The 18,330-nt window shown below is 41.7% G+C and overlaps 1 protein-coding gene across 3 annotated transcripts in view; it reads right to left on the bottom strand.

Annotated features, from left to right (window-relative positions):
• The window catches only part of ARFGEF1 (ARF guanine nucleotide exchange factor 1), a 151,912-nt gene that overhangs the window by 2,901 nt on the left and 130,681 nt on the right, over positions 1 to 18,330 (bottom strand). For 2 of the 3 annotated variants that reach the window (XM_040487650.1, XM_040487653.1), the window contains 6 exons: positions 17,117 to 17,189; positions 8,488 to 8,620; positions 4,276 to 4,415; positions 2,580 to 2,748; positions 1,143 to 1,281; positions 65 to 182 (listed from right to left, as the gene is read on the bottom strand). In XM_040487650.1, coding sequence (XP_040343584.1) covers positions 65 to 182; positions 1,143 to 1,281; positions 2,580 to 2,748; positions 4,276 to 4,415; positions 8,488 to 8,620; positions 17,117 to 17,189 — 772 coding nt within the window. Of the gene's footprint in view, positions 1 to 64; positions 183 to 1,142; positions 1,282 to 2,579; positions 2,749 to 4,275; positions 4,416 to 8,487; positions 8,621 to 17,116; positions 17,190 to 18,330 lie in introns of those variants that run through there. The other variant, XM_040487651.1, reaches the window with a different exon arrangement.

Here is an 18,330-nt window from a genome sequence, read left to right as displayed (position 1 = left end):
CCACTTGAGTGTGCTGCTGCTCAGGCTAGAAATGCAGGGATGGAAAAAAATCTCTCATACTTACCCTATTATCACTTATCTTTAGAACTTTAGTTAGAAACAAAAGCAGTAAGTTAGTCCAGGCTTCCCGGTGACTTTCTGATGTTAGAGTAAGGAAGTAACTTAGGGCTTCACTGCAGACACTGTAACAGAAAAGCCTCATTTTACATGTGCTTATGTACCTGCTGCTATGGATGTTCACAGATCAAGACCAGCGGGGACAAGGTGGATAGGGACTTTACTATTAGGAACTAGTTAGACTCTGTCTGCAAACTTTACTAGATTGTCAACATAAATGTGTGCTTTTCAAATTAGGAAGAAAATCAGACATAAGAAGCCACTGTAGTGTATCAGGAAATTCACATTTTACTCAAAGTCTCACTGAATTTCAGAGCCCCTGTGCAGTAGCACCTGCCCAAGCCCGGTGTCAAGAAACTTGGGCTGAAATTTGGGGTGGCTCTTCCCTTTACTCACTGTAAAGGTGTAGATACTCTGGGTCTTAGGAGTCTCATCAGTAAAATGGGCAAATAGGGATTAAGTCATCTCTTAAAATTCTAAAATGTATTTAATTGGTCTCTGAGAACGTCTATTCCCTGTGAACACACAAAAATATCATGCAGAAGACAGCATTCTTTCTGAATGACATGATTCTTAGCATGAACTTAAAATTTAAGTCGTCATGATGTAAAAAGTGAATGCAAAAAAAGTAACACTAACAAAACTCTAAATATTTTTTTTTAACTGAATGCAGGCAGGCAGGTTTCACTTTCACAAATGATCAGTTTGTGAAAATGGAGTTATGTGGCATGAAAAAGCCTAAAAATGACGAAGTTTTAACTTTTAAGAGAGCACACTTTTTCCTTTGTCTTGCAGCAGCAGCAACAGACATGATTTGCTCATGTCTCCCCAACTGTGCACAAGTACGTTTATCTAGGAGACTGTATTTAATTTTCACAATCTCTTCCTTACACTCTAATATTTGCATGGCACTGCAGTGGGGCTGGGCTGTGGACTCTGCCCCGAGTGCAAACCTAGCGGTCCTTTCCTACTCTGTGCCATGGAGCCATGTGAATCAAAGACAGAAACTCAACCAAGAGTCTTACTTTAAAAGCCTTTGCTGGACCTCTTCCCAGGCACTAACCCGGCTCTCATCCATGTACATCCGGAAGAGAATGCGCAGCCCACAGGCCAGGCTGCTCGTCTCCTGCTTCAGAAGGTTAGGTTTGGATTTGCCTTTGAAACCTGCAGAAAAGGGAAGTTTCCAGGATTAACTTGGGAAGGCATCTTACAGAAAGAAAGGCAAATACAAAGCAACGTTTGGGCTGGGAAAGTGGAACTCTTCAAATGAAACTGCCCTGATGAGCTCCAGATAGCCTGCGCCAGGGCTCCTGGATGAACAGGGCAGACCACTCAGCATGGAGATGGTTTTCCAAGGTCGTCAGCAGTGCAAAGTGCCCACTGCGTATGGACACACGGAGCCTGGTGGCTTTAGCAGGAGAATTCCCAGTTGAAAGGTAGAAACAACTTTGGTTGAACTACTCTTTCCAGAAGTCAGGTTGAAGAGGGAAGAGGATGAACAAAGCCATGAGCTTAATTAGGAATTAAACAATCATTTTAGATTAAGTAAATATGCAAATGTAAAGTACCCAACACTATTTCACAGAGTTTGATGTTCAGTAAATATTGTTTTGCTGCATATTCTGCCTCTCACTCTTCCAGCACTGTTTTGTACATAATAGGTACCAAGGAACTATTTCTTAAATAAAAAATTGAATGTCAATATAATTGTTATAAAGTTGTTTCATTTAAAAAAACTTTTTTTAACGTTTTTATTTATTTTTGAGACAGGGAGAGACAGAGCATGAACAGGGGAGGGTCAGAGGGAGGGAGACACAGAATCTGAAACAGGCTCCAGGCTCTGAGCTGTCAGCACAGAGCCTGACGTGGGGCTCGAACTCACGGACTGCGAGATCATGACCTGAGCCGAAGTCGGCCGCTTAACCGACTGAGCCACCCAGGCGCCTCAAAAGTTGTTTCATTTAAAGATTCCAACTTGTCCAAAAATAAATTTGCCCACCACCGCCCCCCCACCCCAAAACATTCACTTCCATTCTGAGGTGTGGCCACTCCCAGGTAAGTATGGAGAAGTCACTGGAATACAGATGCAAGATCTCATGTTTAGGACTGTCATATGCTTTTTCTCATAAAACAGCAGCTTTTAGTATGCTGACGGTATGAACAGGAAGGCCCCCGCTGGGTGAACAAGATGAAAACATGGTCAAATCAAAGAACAAGTTGATTAAACAAGGGGGAAAAAAATCTCCCCCAGCAGTTAGCTGGCTTAGTGTAGATCAGACAAAGGCCTGGCTATCGATTCTGGCAATCGGACTGCCTTCCGATTATTACTGTTAAAGTAAAAAGTTCACACAGTGAAAGCCATAGACCTGAAGCATACAAACCATGAATTCTGATCCATGTATACAGCCCCAGTGCACAAGCATTAATAGTGAACATTAAAGTGTGACACCTGCCCAGCTTACCTGCTTTCCATAAAGCAGTCCTCTGTTCGTTGTTGGAATTAAATGCTTTTGCAAATCTATGTGACTCTAATAAGCAGTCCAGTAGCTTAAAAAGTTGTTGTGATGTTAAAAAGCGGTACATTCCTTGGTCTTGAGTATCAACTCGAACATCAAAGTCCACGGCATCTCTCTTTGGAAAAACAAAGCACCACAGCACGCGCACACACACAGAGTCACAAATTTTAGTAAATTTAGAACTCCGTGCTTCCCCAAAGATCAGCTTTACCAGCAAGCCACAGAACTTAATCTTTTCTAGCTCAATAGAAAATAGGAAAAGGTCCATCTTTTGTTATTACATTTCCTGAGCCTTTATATTCCATGCATCCTAGTCACCAGGCACCACCTCCTATCTTCCCAATTCCCTTCCTAATTCCTAACTCCAGGAGCTCCGCCCCTCCCAGAGCCTACAGCCCTCACTGTTCCTCACCCCCATCAGGTCCTCACTTCTCTACTTCACCGGTTTGGATTCTAGGAACTGCAGTTATAATTGCTCTCTTGCATAATCCCTCACTCTTTTTAGATTAATTGGCTGGCAAAACTGCCTACTCCACGTCTATACCCACACAACAAACATAACGGGAGAAAACAGACTGATTTTAAATCCAGTGGGCTCTGGGTGGTGCCCAAGCAATCCTGCACTGCCTGAGTCCACTCTCTAGATGATTAACTCATGTTTTCACTTCTCTCCTCAAGTATCTAAAATTCTCCTCCCACTTCATTTGGTAGAGGATTTTTCTTCTCTCAATGAGAAACCAGAAGCTATCAGAAGAGACCTCCCGCAAACTCCCACTGGCAAACAGACCAACCTTCCTGTGTTAAGAACTACATACTTTGCTTGCTTTCCTGTCACAATGCACCAACTGCCTGTGCTTCTAACCCCCCGGGGACCGGCCCTAGATGCCACTCCCATTCACTCAAAAAGACAGCAACTGTCCCTCTTTCTGTGTTTCTCTCTTTCCTGAAGAATTCTCATCAGTGAAAATGCTGCAATATTGCCAATCTTAAAGACAAAAACAAAGCAAACCCTTCCCCTGACCCTTTCATCTTCCTCCAGCAATTATCCTATTTCTCTGTACCCCTTTACGACAATATTCGACACAATTATCAAATATTTGCTGTCTGCAATTCCTCTCGTCTCTGGTACCCATTTCAATAATGCTTTTGTCCTCAACATTACAATTAAGCACAAGGTCAAGGTCACTGAAGCCCACCAAATTGCTCGAAGGCAACTCAGATGAAATACTACTTTAAAAAAAAAAGAAAAGAAAAAAAAATATTACTCGACCCACTGAGCGAGCATCTGACAGAGATGATCACATCCTTCTTAAAACATCTTTTTCATTTGGCTTCCAGGACACCACTGTCTCCTGCTCTCTCTCCCTTGCCTCATGGATTCTTATTCTCAGGCTCTTTACCAGCTGCCTTATCACCAGGAGCTCTGACCATGGAAGCTCCTGGGCTCAATACCCAACCGTCCTCTCAGCCCCACCCACACTTATTGTCTGGAGGATATCGTTTAGTCCCAAGGTTTAAAATGACATTTATGTGATGAAGAGCCCCCAAATCAAGTCTCTAGCTTGACCTCCGCTCTGAGGCCCAGATTGTGAAAGCCAACTTCCTATTCAACATAAAAGCAGCTGTCCTCACACCCCCATACCTGGGCTGCAGCTAGGTTTTCAGCATCTTCCTTCTTACTTGTGGCTGGGAAGAACACAATGTTGTCGATAGTCTGGATGAGTTCCAGCTGCACAACACATTTAATCAACAGGGCGGCAAACAATTTTTGTTCTGGAAATTCTGTGAGGAAACCCACCCCAATGCACATGCAAACAAAAATTATTTTGAATCCTTTATAATTTCTATGACATTACAATGCTTAAGGAAACATTCATATGAATGAAGGTTACTTGCACACATCACACTGAGTACATACTGCCTTTGCACATAAACACCACTCAGTCTTATCAATTTTTAGAAAAGCCTCAGGAAAGTAATTTTTTAAATAAAAGTATTCTCCATGACTTAGAACAGTAAATAATGTCCAAAAAGGTCCCACTGCAACTTTAAGAAGATTTAAATTATTCTTTAATAAAATGCAACAAATGCATTAAAAGCTTAATTAAAAAAAAAAAGCTAATAGCATTTACTGGAACTCAAGTTTGACCTTTGAATATAGGTAATATAAAGCCTATACCAAAAGAAAACAACAGGAACCAGATCTGCGAGAAAGGAAGGAGAGACAGCCACAAATTCTGATAAGTGGGACAATACTGCAGGTTAACCAGAGCACGTTTTATTTGGATCCAGGTTAGAAGTTGTAGCCAAAATGACCTTATATTTTCAAATGGATCCGTAAGCAAAGAAGTCTATAAAAAGTTACGCCAAGTGCATGATCACAAAATGCTCTCCACAGGTGAAATGAAACATAACTACATTCCTCTAGCCGGATGAATTTGATCAACAAGACTCAAGACTGTTTCTGACAATTCACAGCCCATAAGGTCATGTTCATAGAAGAATTTCCCATTTCACTGACCATCCCAGTTAAGCAAATGCAAAAGCACAAGGTTAGGAAAGAGGACTCAACTACTGAGATACTGCAAGAGCTTGGCAACACTGACACGTGGCTGCAATGATGGCCCCAGGCCATACCTCAATCCTGGGATGTCCAGAGCAGCTCTTCCAGTGAGCTTTCCAGGAGGCAGATGACTGCCTAGGGGGAGCAGCCTGGAAATCACTCTCCGGGCAATCACTCAGCATTACAGACTTACAATCCTTCAGTCTCTACTTTTGCTTTTATTACAAATTCCGTTTTGTGGCACCAATTTGTGGAATGCAAATTCATGTTTTAAGGGCTTTAGGTGCTTAGCAAAACAATTTGCGTAAATTTCTTCTTATTGAGATCATTAATAAAGACTCCTTTCCAGGTAGTTTTCAGAAATGCTGGAGTGCGGAACACTTCTTACTAGATCTCATGTCAAACAAAAAGTAAAACAAAGACACCACAAATCCCACAACTGTCTCCTCTTCAGTATCTTCTTCCTAGTCCTTCACCTCAGTCAGAGCTGCCAAGTACCAGTCAGTCATTCACCTCCCTCATTCAAGTCCTAAACTCCGTCCCTAGAGCAGGAGACTCCTGGCAGCACAGGTGGAACTCTCAAGGAGACTCGGGAGTTAGGCTGATGTCTGACGAGATGTGTTCTCATCGGTTCCAGCATTAGCCACTCAAGGGGAGAAAGAGCTGTCAGCAGGGTGAACGGACAGAATGGCTGACGAGACTCCACTCTGACTGAGTGGGTAAGGCTGGGCCTCTCCAGGATCTGTAGTCCTGGGAGGAGTCCAGATCTCCTGCCCAGGATCTGTAGTCCTGGGAGGCTACAGATCTTAACGTTAGACTCACTAGCAATGACCAGCAGCATGTTTGGACAGATTTTATAACGAGGGCTGACACTGCCAGGGTTATAGTAGGTGACCATTTCACTGGTTCACCAAAGCTAAACAAGATTCACTACGTGGGACAGCAGGCACTGAGCTGAGACTAGATGGGTGGTGGTGGTGTTTTCTTAACGTGTACAGAAAGAACGTGTACAGGAAGAACGAGATAGCTGCCCCTCGGACAGGGCGAAATATTCAGGTGTGTGCTGTGATTCTTTCCCCCGAGCAGGAGACAGCAGACGGTCTCTCTTCCACTAAGTTGAAAGGGCTCATGGGGACATGGTGGCCATTTGTTCTTCCTCTAGCTCCACCTATTCTGAATCAACAATTCCATGGCAAACTTTTCCTAAAGAACTTAAAGGAGATAGAGGGCAGGACATCTGATAGTAGGAAACAAGCCTGGGCCCTCGGCTCTGGGTATGGGGAGCAGCATGCAGCTCCAGTTAAAGGTGTTTCCCTAGACTAGCCACGTGAAAACTTTCTAATGTGTGATGACCACATCCTTACTTTGCAAGGCTAAAGTATATTTAAATTCAGTCTTGGGGCTGAGAGAGAGAAGAGCCACTCACTATTCTGTCCTTATGGCATGTTCCAGTGCAAAGTTGTCGTGGATTCCTGCACGAGATATGCTGTTCTCCAGAGAACAGGAATAAAAAATGAAAATCAGCCACTCACCACTACCCATCTCCCTCTCCCCTTTAAGAGGTTAGCAAAACACCATGACTGAAGCCAGAAGCTCTGTCTTCTCACAAGAACAAGTATAAGAACCTAGGATTCATAAAAAAAATTCCCTGAAAAAAAAAATTAACTCAAAATGGATCAGCAACCTAAAGGTAAGGGCTAAAAGTACAAAACTCTTAAAACATTGGGGAAAACCTTCACGACCTTACTTCTGGCAAGTGATTCTTAGCCATGACACCAAAAGCATGAACAAGAAAAAACAGGTAAATTGGACTTCATCTGAGTTAAAAACTTTGTGCATCAGATGTTATTAAAGAAATGATAAGAACTATACAACACGAGAAAATAAATTTCTGCAAATCATATATGTGATACAGGTATAGTATCCAGAGTGTGTAACAAACTTACAATTCAACTACAACAAGAGAACCCAATTTAAAAAAGAGCAAAGGACACAAATATTTCTCCACAGAAAACAAACAAATGGCAATAAGCACATGAAAAGATGCTTAACACCACTAATCATCAGGGAAATGCACATCAAATCTACGATGGGGTACCACTTCACACCCACTAGGATGGTCATTTAAAAAAAAAAAAAGAAGTGATGGTGAGGATGTGGATACATTGGAATTGCTAGTTGGAATGCTACTGTGGAACATGTTTTTAGTGGTTCCCTACAAAGTTAAACACAGAACTATCCTATAATATGACCCCAAAATTCCACTCCTGTGTGTACAGCCAACATAATTAAAAACAGGTACTCAAGTTATACTGTACACAGACATTCACAACAGCATGATGATAACCAAAAGATAGAACAAACCCAAACGGCCATCAGCAAATGACTGGATAAACAAAATGTGATACATATCCAAACAAATGACAGCTGGTCATAAAGAAGTATCAGTCACTGACCAATTTCACAGTGTGGGTGGACCTTAAAAACATTATGCTAAATAAAGGCCAGACATAAAAGGTCATATACTGCATGATTCCGTTTATATGAAATATAGCAAATCTATAGACCAAGAAAGCAGATTAGTGGTTGCTAGGGGCAGGGGAAGGGGAGAGTAAGAAGGAATAGCATTAATGGGTGGGGAGTTTTCTTTTAGGGTGATAGAAACATTTTGGAACTAGACAGAGGTGGTGATTGCACAACACTGTGAATGTGAATGTTCACTTTAAAATGATTACTTTTCTTATGTGAATTTCACCTCATTTTATAAAAGCAACTACAGTTGTCCTGTTTTCCTCTAGGAACGGGGTAGTTTTTCCTTGGTATTATAATTTCCTTATATAAACAAAGCTGGATCAATTTTGCAAAAAATAGAAAGGGTTGCCCTTCTTTGTGACAAGTACTAAGAAGGTGAGCAGAAGACATCGTGTGGGGCAGTCGAGTAGAAAGAAGGTCGGCTTCTCAGGAAGCTGGGTGCCCCTGCTCGGAAGGCACTATAGGGCACTATAGAGAAAGGCCCATCAGGCCCTACTTTTGCAGAAAGAATATGAGGCTGACATGCAGAAGAGAACAGGGAGAAGAGAGTCAGGTGCTCAACACAAACATTAAGCACTTGTGGAAAAAGCTGGTACTACAGGTGTTAGCGAAATGTCCAACTTGGAGCAAATGCAGTAACAAAGTGACCACACAACCAATTACAGTATATATTTGTTAATAACAAAAGTAAAAGCAAACATTTCATCCCTTTCCTACATAAAACAAAACACACTATTTTTACTAGGAGAAATAACTCACTTGCTGTATGTTTAATTTTGCTGACTTCTTCGTTCACAGTAGAGACAGAAGCCAATGGTGCTTGCTGTCTATTATCTGCAGATCTTGGTTGAATAGAATCATGAATATCTACAGATTTCTGTGATATTGTATCCTAATAAAATAAAAAATTCCTTGTAAGTACAACAAATCTTAAGGATGAAAACAGTTTCTAGTATGCTGTTTTTGAAAACAATTACATGGGTCACTATGAAAAGGACGTTCTACACAGTGATTACAGACAAAATGGGGAAATTATTTAAAGTTACCTATGCACAGGTAAGAACTGATAGCCTTTAAGAGAAAAGCTTCCTTTCTGACCCTCGATGGTCTCTGGTCTGGTACCACCCAAAAGCAACAGATAAAAATGCTAAGCTTCATTGTATGGAAAAACCAATCAGGGATATCCAGGACTGTTCATGCAGTCTAAACCGAACATGTATGTGGCACAGGTGGGATAGGTTTCTGCAAGCTCTGTGTAGGTGGAGCTCAGGAAAGTTTTGTAGGGGTGAGTTTAAGGAAAGATGTTCCGTCATCCAAGGAAATGGCAACCAGAAAGATCAGTGAGAAGGTGACTAGGAGTGTGGTGTCATGAGAGAAGCTCAACATTCAAGTCAACACCAGACTTTGGCTCCAGGATTAGGTATAACCTTGGAAAAGCAATGAACACTACTGAGCTAGGGTTTTCTGATCTGAAAATGGAGAGGACCTTTCCTAGTAGGTTATTAGGGTAATAAATGCAAAGCACTGGCACAGTATCAGACAAAATATGATAGCTGTCAATACTATTCTGGCTTTATTTTGTTACAGCAACACAGCATACCAGAAAGAAGCCAGAATGTGTTTTCCAGAGGAACTGAGAATTCTGACTCAACAGTTTTAGCTGGAAGTGAACTCACCTGGGCTTCTGAAAGGAAGACAGGGGCCTGTGTTCCCAAGGAACAGTGCTGATCAAAATGGTATTTTAACTTAGACTTAAAATATCAGTTTATGATTTTTCATTTGCTGTTCTGTATAAAATGGGGATAATGTAGCAAATCGGGTTCAAAAAATTTCTAAAAGGATCACATGTAAATATATATATATTTTTTCCTTTATTTATTTTTGGGACAGAGAGAGACAGAGCATGAACGGGGGAAGGGCAGAGAGAGAGGGAGACACAGAATCGGAAGCAGGCTCCAGGCTCTGAGCCATCAGCCCAGAGCCCGATGCGGGGCTCGAACTCACAGACCGTGAGATCGTGACCTGGATGAAGTCGGACGCTTAACCGACTGCGCCACCCAGGCGCCCCTAAAAATATTTTTTAAACAGTGATGTGCTACACAAATCTAAAGCCATATTATTATTGTTATAACTGTTCTTAATTATCTTTGCATTTTTCATAAGCATTTAACAAACAAGAGGCCTTTACTAATAATTACATAGATCCAGAAGACTCATTGGGTAATTTCTTTGACCATGACGGGCTATAATACACTTTTAAGTAAAAAGTTAAATGGAAGTGGGGCGATTGGGTGGCTCAGTCAGTTAAGCATCCAACTTCAGCTCAGGTCATGATCTCACAGATTGTGGGATCGAGCCCTACGGCTCCACGTTGAGAGTGTGCAGCCTGCTTGGGATTCCTGCTCTCCCTCTCTCTCTGCCCCTCCCAAGTTTGTACTCTCTCTTTCTCAAAATAAATAAACATTAAAAGAAAAACTTAAATGGAAGAATGCATATAGCAACACTTAATTTATAAATCCTTTAAGGGAATGTTTATTTAAAAATAACTATTAGGGGCGCCTGGGTGGCGCAGTCGGTTAAGCGTCCGACTTCAGCCAGGTCACGATCTCGCGGTCCGTGAGTTCGAGCCCCGCGTCAGGCTCTGGGCTGATGGCTCGGAGCCTGCAGCCTGTTTCCGATTCTGTGTCTCCCTCTCTCTCTGCCCCTCCCCCGTTCATGCTCTGTCTCTCTCTGTCCCAAAAATAAATAAAAACGTTGAAAAAAAAATTAAAAAAAAAATAAAATTAACTATTAAAAGCAAATGTCTCAGGGCGCCTGGTGGCTCAGTCGGTTAAGCGTCCAACTTTGGCTCAGGTTGTGATCTTGCAGTCCGTGGGTTCAAGCCCCACGTCGGGCTCTGTGCTGACAGCTCAGAGCCTGGAGCCTGTTTCAGATTCTGTGTCTCCCTCTCTCTGACCCTCCCCCATTCATGCTCTGTCTCCCTCTGTCTCAAAAATAAAGGTTAAAAAAAAATAAAAATAAAAAAAATATAAGCAAATGTCTCTTTTTAACTTGTATGTTTTTTCTTGAGAGAGAGAGTGAGAGTGAGTGAGCGTGTGCACACGGGGAAGAGGGACAGAGGGAGAAAGAATCTTTGCAGGCTCCATGCTGAGCATGGACCAGGATGCAGGGCATGATCCCACAACCTTGGGATCCTGGCCTGAGCCAAAACCAAGAGTCAGACACTCAACTGAGCCACCCAGGTGCCCCAGCTTGTACATTTTAGTAAGTATATTTTAAGGGGGAGATTAATAAGTTGATAGAATAAAAAAATGTATTATCTTACTGAATATAAGTGAAAGCACTGGTTTTTGAATTTTTTGGGTCATTGGCTCTTTTGAACATTCTCATGATCCCTAAAAAGCTTCTCCCCAGAAAACTAAATGTGCACAAAAACTAGGTCACAGTATTGGGAATTTAAAACTTCTCCTTTGTATCAGAGGAATCTTTTAATGTTAGGCATACTGCATTCTCAGTTTTTCTGATCAACCAATTAAAGATAATTTTTTGGTAATTCTGCATTTTTTAGAACAGCTATGAACCAGACGTATGCCCACACCTCTCCTTTTAAAAAGGACTCTTTAATGGAAAAGGAGGAACTCCGATGAAAGAAATCTCTATGTATCGAAGTGGAGACATCTCTTAGATATTCCAAACATAACATGTTAGTCTCCAAATAAAATTTCATTTTTTGAGAAAACTATATGTAAATTTATATACTGTATATATAAATGTATAGAAAAGAGCTGGAAGGATATACACCACAATATTAAACCCTGGAGTTGCAGTGGAAGGGTGCAGTATAAAAAGGGCCTTGCATTTTTTTACCCTATTTTCTTCTGTAATTTTTTTTTTTAACAATAACTGGGTATTTTTCTATTTTTAATATTGAAAAAATAGTCCTTCACCAAATCAGTGCTGGATATGCACCTGTGCTGGACTGTCACACGCTTACATTGCTTGCAAGTTCGCTGAACCGAAGAAGACTGACTTGCTCTGGGGAAAAGGTGGAAGATGACCCTAAATTCTTGAAATCTGGTGGTGCTGCCATCGTTCATATGGTTCCTGGCAAGACTATGTGTGTCGAGAGCATACTCTGGGAGAGGAGACAGCTGCTGTGGGTCATCATCAAAGCAGTGGACAAGAAGGCAGCTGGAGCTGGCAATGGGACCAAGTCTGCCCAGAAAGCTCAGGAGGCTACATGAGCATCATCCCCAATAACTCCACCCCTATCTTTTTTTTTTTTTTTTAATGTTTATTTTTGAGATACAGAGAGAGACAGAGCGTGAACAGGGGAGGGGCAGAGAGAGAGGGAGACACAGAATCCTAAGCAGGCTCCAGGCTCTGAGCTGTCAGCACAGAGCCCAATGTGGGGCTTGAACCCACGAACTGTAAGATTATGACCCGAGCCGAAGTCAATGCTCAACCAACTGAGCCACCCAGGCACCCCAATGCCACCCCAGTCTTATTCAGTGGTGGAAGAACGTCTCAGAAATGTTTGTGTCAATTGGCCTTTTAAGTTTAACAGTAAAAGACTGGTTAATGGTAACAATGCATCGTAAAACCTTCAGAATGTTTTGTGGACCATTTGTGTGTGTGTGTGTGTGTGTGTGTGTGTGAGTGTGTGTGTGGCAGTTTTAAGTTATTAGTTTTAAAATCACTACTTTTTAATGGAACAAACAGCTTGGCCAAAAATATGTCACAGAATTTTGAGACCCATTAAAAACAAGTTTAATGAGAAAAACAAAAATAAATACAAAGTAGTCCTTCAGTGCACAGCAAGATCTACTCAGCTGAGAATGGCATTAGAAAATACCATAATTTCTTAGCAAACTATGAGTCGCAGAGAGAAGAGAAAGAAAAGGGAAGCAGGGTGCAAGAAGCAGTAGATCTCAGAAGGGGTGGCAGCAGCAGCTCTGGAAGGAGCCACAGAGAGGGTGAGACAGTCCTGAGGGGCCCCGCTGGCTTGCCCCAGGGAGCCCTGCAGCAGCCCAGGCACTGAGCACTCACCTGGCACATGCCGTTCCAACAGCTTTCTGTGCAGTGAATGCCCTGACCTAATTCTCATCACAAGACCACTCTAACACGAGGTCAGGTAACTTGCTGAGGCCACAGAGCCAGTCACTGCACAGTCAGGATTTTATTTTGGGGCTGACTCTAAAGCCCACACTGCAAATTACTGTGCTATGCAGCAGAGGCAGAAAAACCAAAAGGACACAAAACAAGCAAGGAGTGGGCCAATTTTGAGAAAAACAGGAAACAGAGTAAGCTCATTCTGGGCTTAAAACAGGACTTCGTGAGTGGAGTCTGTGATGAACAGACCAGCCCTGCAGATCAGGATCATGGAGCAGCGTGCCCCCAAGTTTCCAGATGTGACAGCTCTCTCAAGACAAACTCACAGTAGTACTTTACTATGAAATCTAAGTTTTAGTCATTGACTATTAGTTAAGAAATTTAAAAGCTGTGGGGGACAAATCAACCAATGGACACTAATATGCTCCTGCTGGTGTCCTGGGTTTAAAACTGAATAAGCCCGTGGGCGCCTGGTTGGTTCAGTTGGGCAGCCAACTCTGGCTCAGGTCATGATCTCCTGGTTCACGAGTTCAAGCCCTGTGTTGGGCTCTATGCTGACAGCTCAGAGCCTGGAGCCTGCTTCAGATTCTGCCCCTCCCCCATCTGTGCTCTATTTCTCAAAAATAAATACAAAAACATTAAAAAAAAAAAAAAAAAACCCGAATAAGGCCAGATTAGAGAATAGCACTGTTTCAATGGTAATTTCCTGATTTTGTTAACTGCACTGTGGTTATGTAGATTTTTTTTTCTTCTTGTAAAGGAAAAACAGAGTAAGGAACTTAGGGATAAAAGGACATCTTATTTTCAAAGAACTGAGAAAGTCTTGGGGGCGGGGTTGATGAGTGAGAGAAAAAGGAAGGAGGGAGGGAGGGAGGGAGGAAATGATAAAGCAAATACAGTGAAATGATAACATCTGGAGAAACTTGGGTGTCATGTTAGTTTTATGTGTCAACTGTCTAGGCTAGAGTATCCAGTGATTAATACAAGTGTTGCTGTAAAGGTACTGTGTGAATGTGGTGAACATCTACAGCCAATTGACTTAAGTAAAGGAGATGATCCTCAATAATGTGGCAGAGCCTCACGTGATCAGCGGAAAGGCCGTCAGGTTTCCCTGAAGCAGCAGCTCCTGCCCAGGGCTTTCCAGTCTGCCCTACAGATTTCAAATTATTGGCCCTAATAATTGCATAGCCAATCCTGTGAAATTTAAATAAAAAAATATAGATATGTATGTGCGTATATCATACACGAACAAATACATATGTACAGACAGAAACAGATATTTCCTGCTGGTTCCACCTCACTGGTACAACACTGATGGATACAGATTTTGGTACCATGAAGTGGGGGTGGAAGTGATTTTGGAACTGGGTAATGGTAGAAGCTAGAAGAGTTTTGAGGCATATGACAGAAAAAGCCTACATTGCCTCAAAGAGACTGTTAGTAGCAATATGGACATTAAATGCAATTCTGGTGAGGATGGAGAACGAGGTAAAATGCATGTCAGAGAAATCTTCTGTCATCCTAAAGAATACATATAATGGTCATGAATAGAATGCTGACAGAAATATGAATGTTAAAAGTTCTTCTAATAAGATCTCAGAAGGAAACTGGGACTATGTTACTGGATAATGGAAGAAAGGCAACAGTAAAATCTTAGTGTGTGAGCATAACTCCATCCGGAAACATGCTTATAATCCAAAGCACTCGGGGCGCCTGGGTGGCTCAGTCGGTTAAGTGGCCGACTTCGGCTCAGGCCATGATCTTGCAGTCTGTAAGTTCGAGCCCCGCGTCGGGCTCTGTGCTGACAGCTCAGAGCCTGGAGCCTGTTTCAGATTCTGTGTCTCCCTCTCTCTGACCCTCCCCTGTTCATGCTCTGTCTCTCCCTGTCTCAAAAATAAATAAATGTTAAAAAAAAAAATTAAAACAACAACAACAACAAAGCACTCGTGTATCAAAAGTGAGTTTCAAGAACCACTGGCTCAGCTGTGATCATGTGATATATGGTGTCATGTACTACTCATTTATCAAGTTAAAATTTATTAGAAATATTTGCCTGTCTTGTGGGTGTGGACAGTCGCAGAACAAGTTACTTGCAATCCAAGGTTTTCTGTACGTGTTATAAACTGGCAGAAAACTTAGCTAAATTGTGTTGTACTACTGGGTGGAAAGCAGAACTTGTAAGTGATGAACTTGCATATTTAGCTGAGGATATTTTCAAGCAAAAGGTTGAAAATACGGCCTGGTTTCTCCTTGGTGTTTACAGAAAAATGAGAGGATACACAGATACATTGAGGAAGAAATTACTAACTAAAAAGGAACTAGCACTTGATAATTTGGCAGGATCTTGGCCTATCCAGACTGCAAAGGATGCTAAAAGTGGAAAACTCATTGTTATGAAAGCATTTCTTGGGATAGCAAGACAACTTTTTGTTGAAAGACATTAGGTATGTGGATCCAATGGATCCAATCAAACATCTCAGCAGAAGCCAAGGAGAGAGAGGAAGTTATCCACAAAGGATCCATGAATAAACCTCTTGACACACACAAGAGACCCACAGGGATTTTAAGAATGATTTAGCGGTAGAAACACAGCCAGCCTAGACTGAGAAGGACAGACTTGGGACAAAATGAAGGAAGGTTATCAGCCTTCTGGGATTCTATAGGCAGGAAATGGGCTGATGGAGCTGCACGGCTGCAAACATGTGCTAACCTGTAAGAAGTAATGATTTAGAGAGCAGACCTGCAGGATCACAGGGAGGAGCCATGGGCCCAGAGGGCAGAGCATCAAGACACAGAGAATTATCCTCAGGCCTTGAAACTTAATGGAATTTACCCTGTTGGGTTTTCAACTTGCTCATTAGGGCCAGCTACCCTTTTATTCCTGCCAATTTCTCCCTTTTGGGATGACAGTGTTTATCCTATGCTTGTCCCACCACCTGTAATTTGTTTACAGGTCCACAGATGGGGAGGGATGATGCCCCAGAAGAGACCACATACCTAATCTAGATGGCTGTGATGATGAGATTTGGGACTTTTGATATGATGTTTAGAACAGATTTTGGACTTACTGATGCCATACTGAGTTGAAACTTTGGGGAATATTGGGAGGGGGTGAACATACTTGGCCTGAAAGATGAACATTAGTTTCTGGGTGCCAGAGGGCAAACTGCAACAGGTTGAACAAACAGTGGCTCTAAAAAGGTACATCTAAGTTGTTACCTCTGGTACTTATGAAGGTTACTTAGAAACAGGGTCTTTAAAGACGGAATTAAGTTAAAGAGTTTGACATGAGACGGCTTATATCTTATCTTACAGACATAAGAAGGCTAGTGTCCTTACAAGAGAAAAACGCAGACAGGATACATACAGGTTTGACATCATACAGCCATCTGAAGATGGGGGCAGAGACTGGAGTGATGTGTGTACAAGTCAATGCATGCTAAGGGTTGACAACAGCCACCAGAAGCTGGAAAAGGCAAAGGATTCTCCCTTAAAGCCTCTGGAGGGAACGTGGCCTTACTGATGCCTTAATTTGGGGCCTTTGGCCTCCTGAACTGTGAGACAACAAATTTCTGTTGCTTTAAGCCACCAAGGTTGTGGTAATTTCTTGTGGCAGACCTAGGAAACAAATATATTGGGTGAATCATATATTAGAATTCTTTGTACTGTTTTTATAATATTTCTTTTAGGTCACACTGTATCCAAATTAAAAGTTTAAAATAAATACCCAATAATGTCTTTAGCTTGGCATGGAAATCCTTTTACAGAACCTCATACCTGCCTCTTAAAACTCTGGACATTATATTACTCTATGTCTCAGACCACCTGTATTATAAAATAATTTAAAATACCTCCTTCATGGCACTTACAGAAATAAATTTTAGCCACCTGGGAAATTCACCACCATGAAATTTAACCTAAGAATTCTCTGCACAGTACATTTATGCCATCTTTTTATTTTTATTTTTTTAATTAAAAAAAAAAGTTTTTTTAATATTTATTTTAGAGAGAGAGCATACGAGAGGGGGAGGACCAGAGAGAGAGGGAGACAAAGAATCCAAAGCAGGCTCTAGGCTCTGAGCTGTCAGCATAGAGCCCAACATGGGGCTCGAACCCACAAACTGTGAGATCATGACCTGAGCCAAAGTCAATGCTTAACCGACTGAGTCACCCACGTGCCCCTATGCTATACCTGGACTCATATAAAAGAATTTGGCCCATCAGAAAATTACTTCTCAAAAACAATTTTAAATATGCCTTATTTATGAACACTTACCAGCTGCTTTTCACTCACAGGAGACAGAGGTGGGGGAGCAGTTTCTCCAGAAGAGGGACGCCAGGTCAAGAGCCTTTAAAATACCAAAATCACACCAGCCATTGAAAGTGTGAAACAGGACACATCCAACATGTTTTCAAACAGGCAGAAAAAAGTCACAAAAATATGCCAAAAACAATATAATCCTTCTTTGATTACTGCTAAAAGCAATTTACTAAAAAAAAATCTAGTGAAAAGTTTAAAATATGTACCTAAAGGAAACAATTAACTAGCATAATTAAAAGGGTACTCTGGTCATCATTTTAAAAAAACAAACCCAAAAACTACTTCTGAAAAGTTTCAAAAACTTTATACTAAGTATTAATGCCATTAGATATTCTCTATAAACAGAGACTGAGAAAAGTTTGAGACTTTTAAGAAATTCATAGAACTCTTTAGATTCTATTCTTTTAAAGTTTATGTATTTGAAAGACAGAGAGCAAGCACGTGCATACTCGACAGCAAGTGGGGGAGGGACAGAGAGAGAGAAAGAGAATCCCCAGCAGGCTCCATGTTGTCAGCACAGAGGCTGGCGCAGTACTCAAACTCATGAATTGTGAGATCATGACCTGAGCCGAGATCAAGAGTTGGACGCTTAACTGACTGCGCCACTCAGGCGCCCTGATTCTATTTTTGTTTTTTAAATGTATAACAATAAGTGAAATAAAATTTGGCCCCAAAGGGGAAATGACTTGCCACCCCTGGATTGGGTACTTGGAATAGAAAGATGACTAAGGCCCAAGTTCTTGCTTGTGAGAAGCAGGAGCTCCTGGGAATTGGGTAGATCGGGGCTAGAGACATCATTTCAGTTCCATATAGAAAGAACTCTGGCACAGTCTCTATGAAGAAATGCTTATTAGATGATCTTTAAGATCACATACCTTAACTTGAATGTGTAGTTCAATAAACTAAAACAGAAGCAGTTTTTTTTTTTAAAGTATTTTTCTTAATTTTTTTTTTAACATTTATTTATTTTTGAGAGACAGAGCATGAACAGGGGAGGGGCAGAGAGAGAGGGAGAAACAGAATCTGAAACAGGCTCCAGGCTCTGAGGGGTCAGCACAGAGCCCGATGTGGGGCTCGAACTCACGGACCGTGAGATCACGACCTGAGCCGAAGTCGGACACTTAACCGACCGAGCCACCCAGGCGCCCCAAAACAGAAGCAGTTCTTAA

This window comes from Herpailurus yagouaroundi, unplaced genomic scaffold (genome assembly GCF_014898765.1).
Source record: "Herpailurus yagouaroundi ecotype Mexico unplaced genomic scaffold, PumYag 165, whole genome shotgun sequence".
Classification (NCBI taxonomy): domain Eukaryota; kingdom Metazoa; phylum Chordata; class Mammalia; order Carnivora; family Felidae; genus Herpailurus; species Herpailurus yagouaroundi.
Note: the sequence above shows the minus strand (reverse complement) of the source record. Positions and strands in the feature narration are given on the sequence as shown.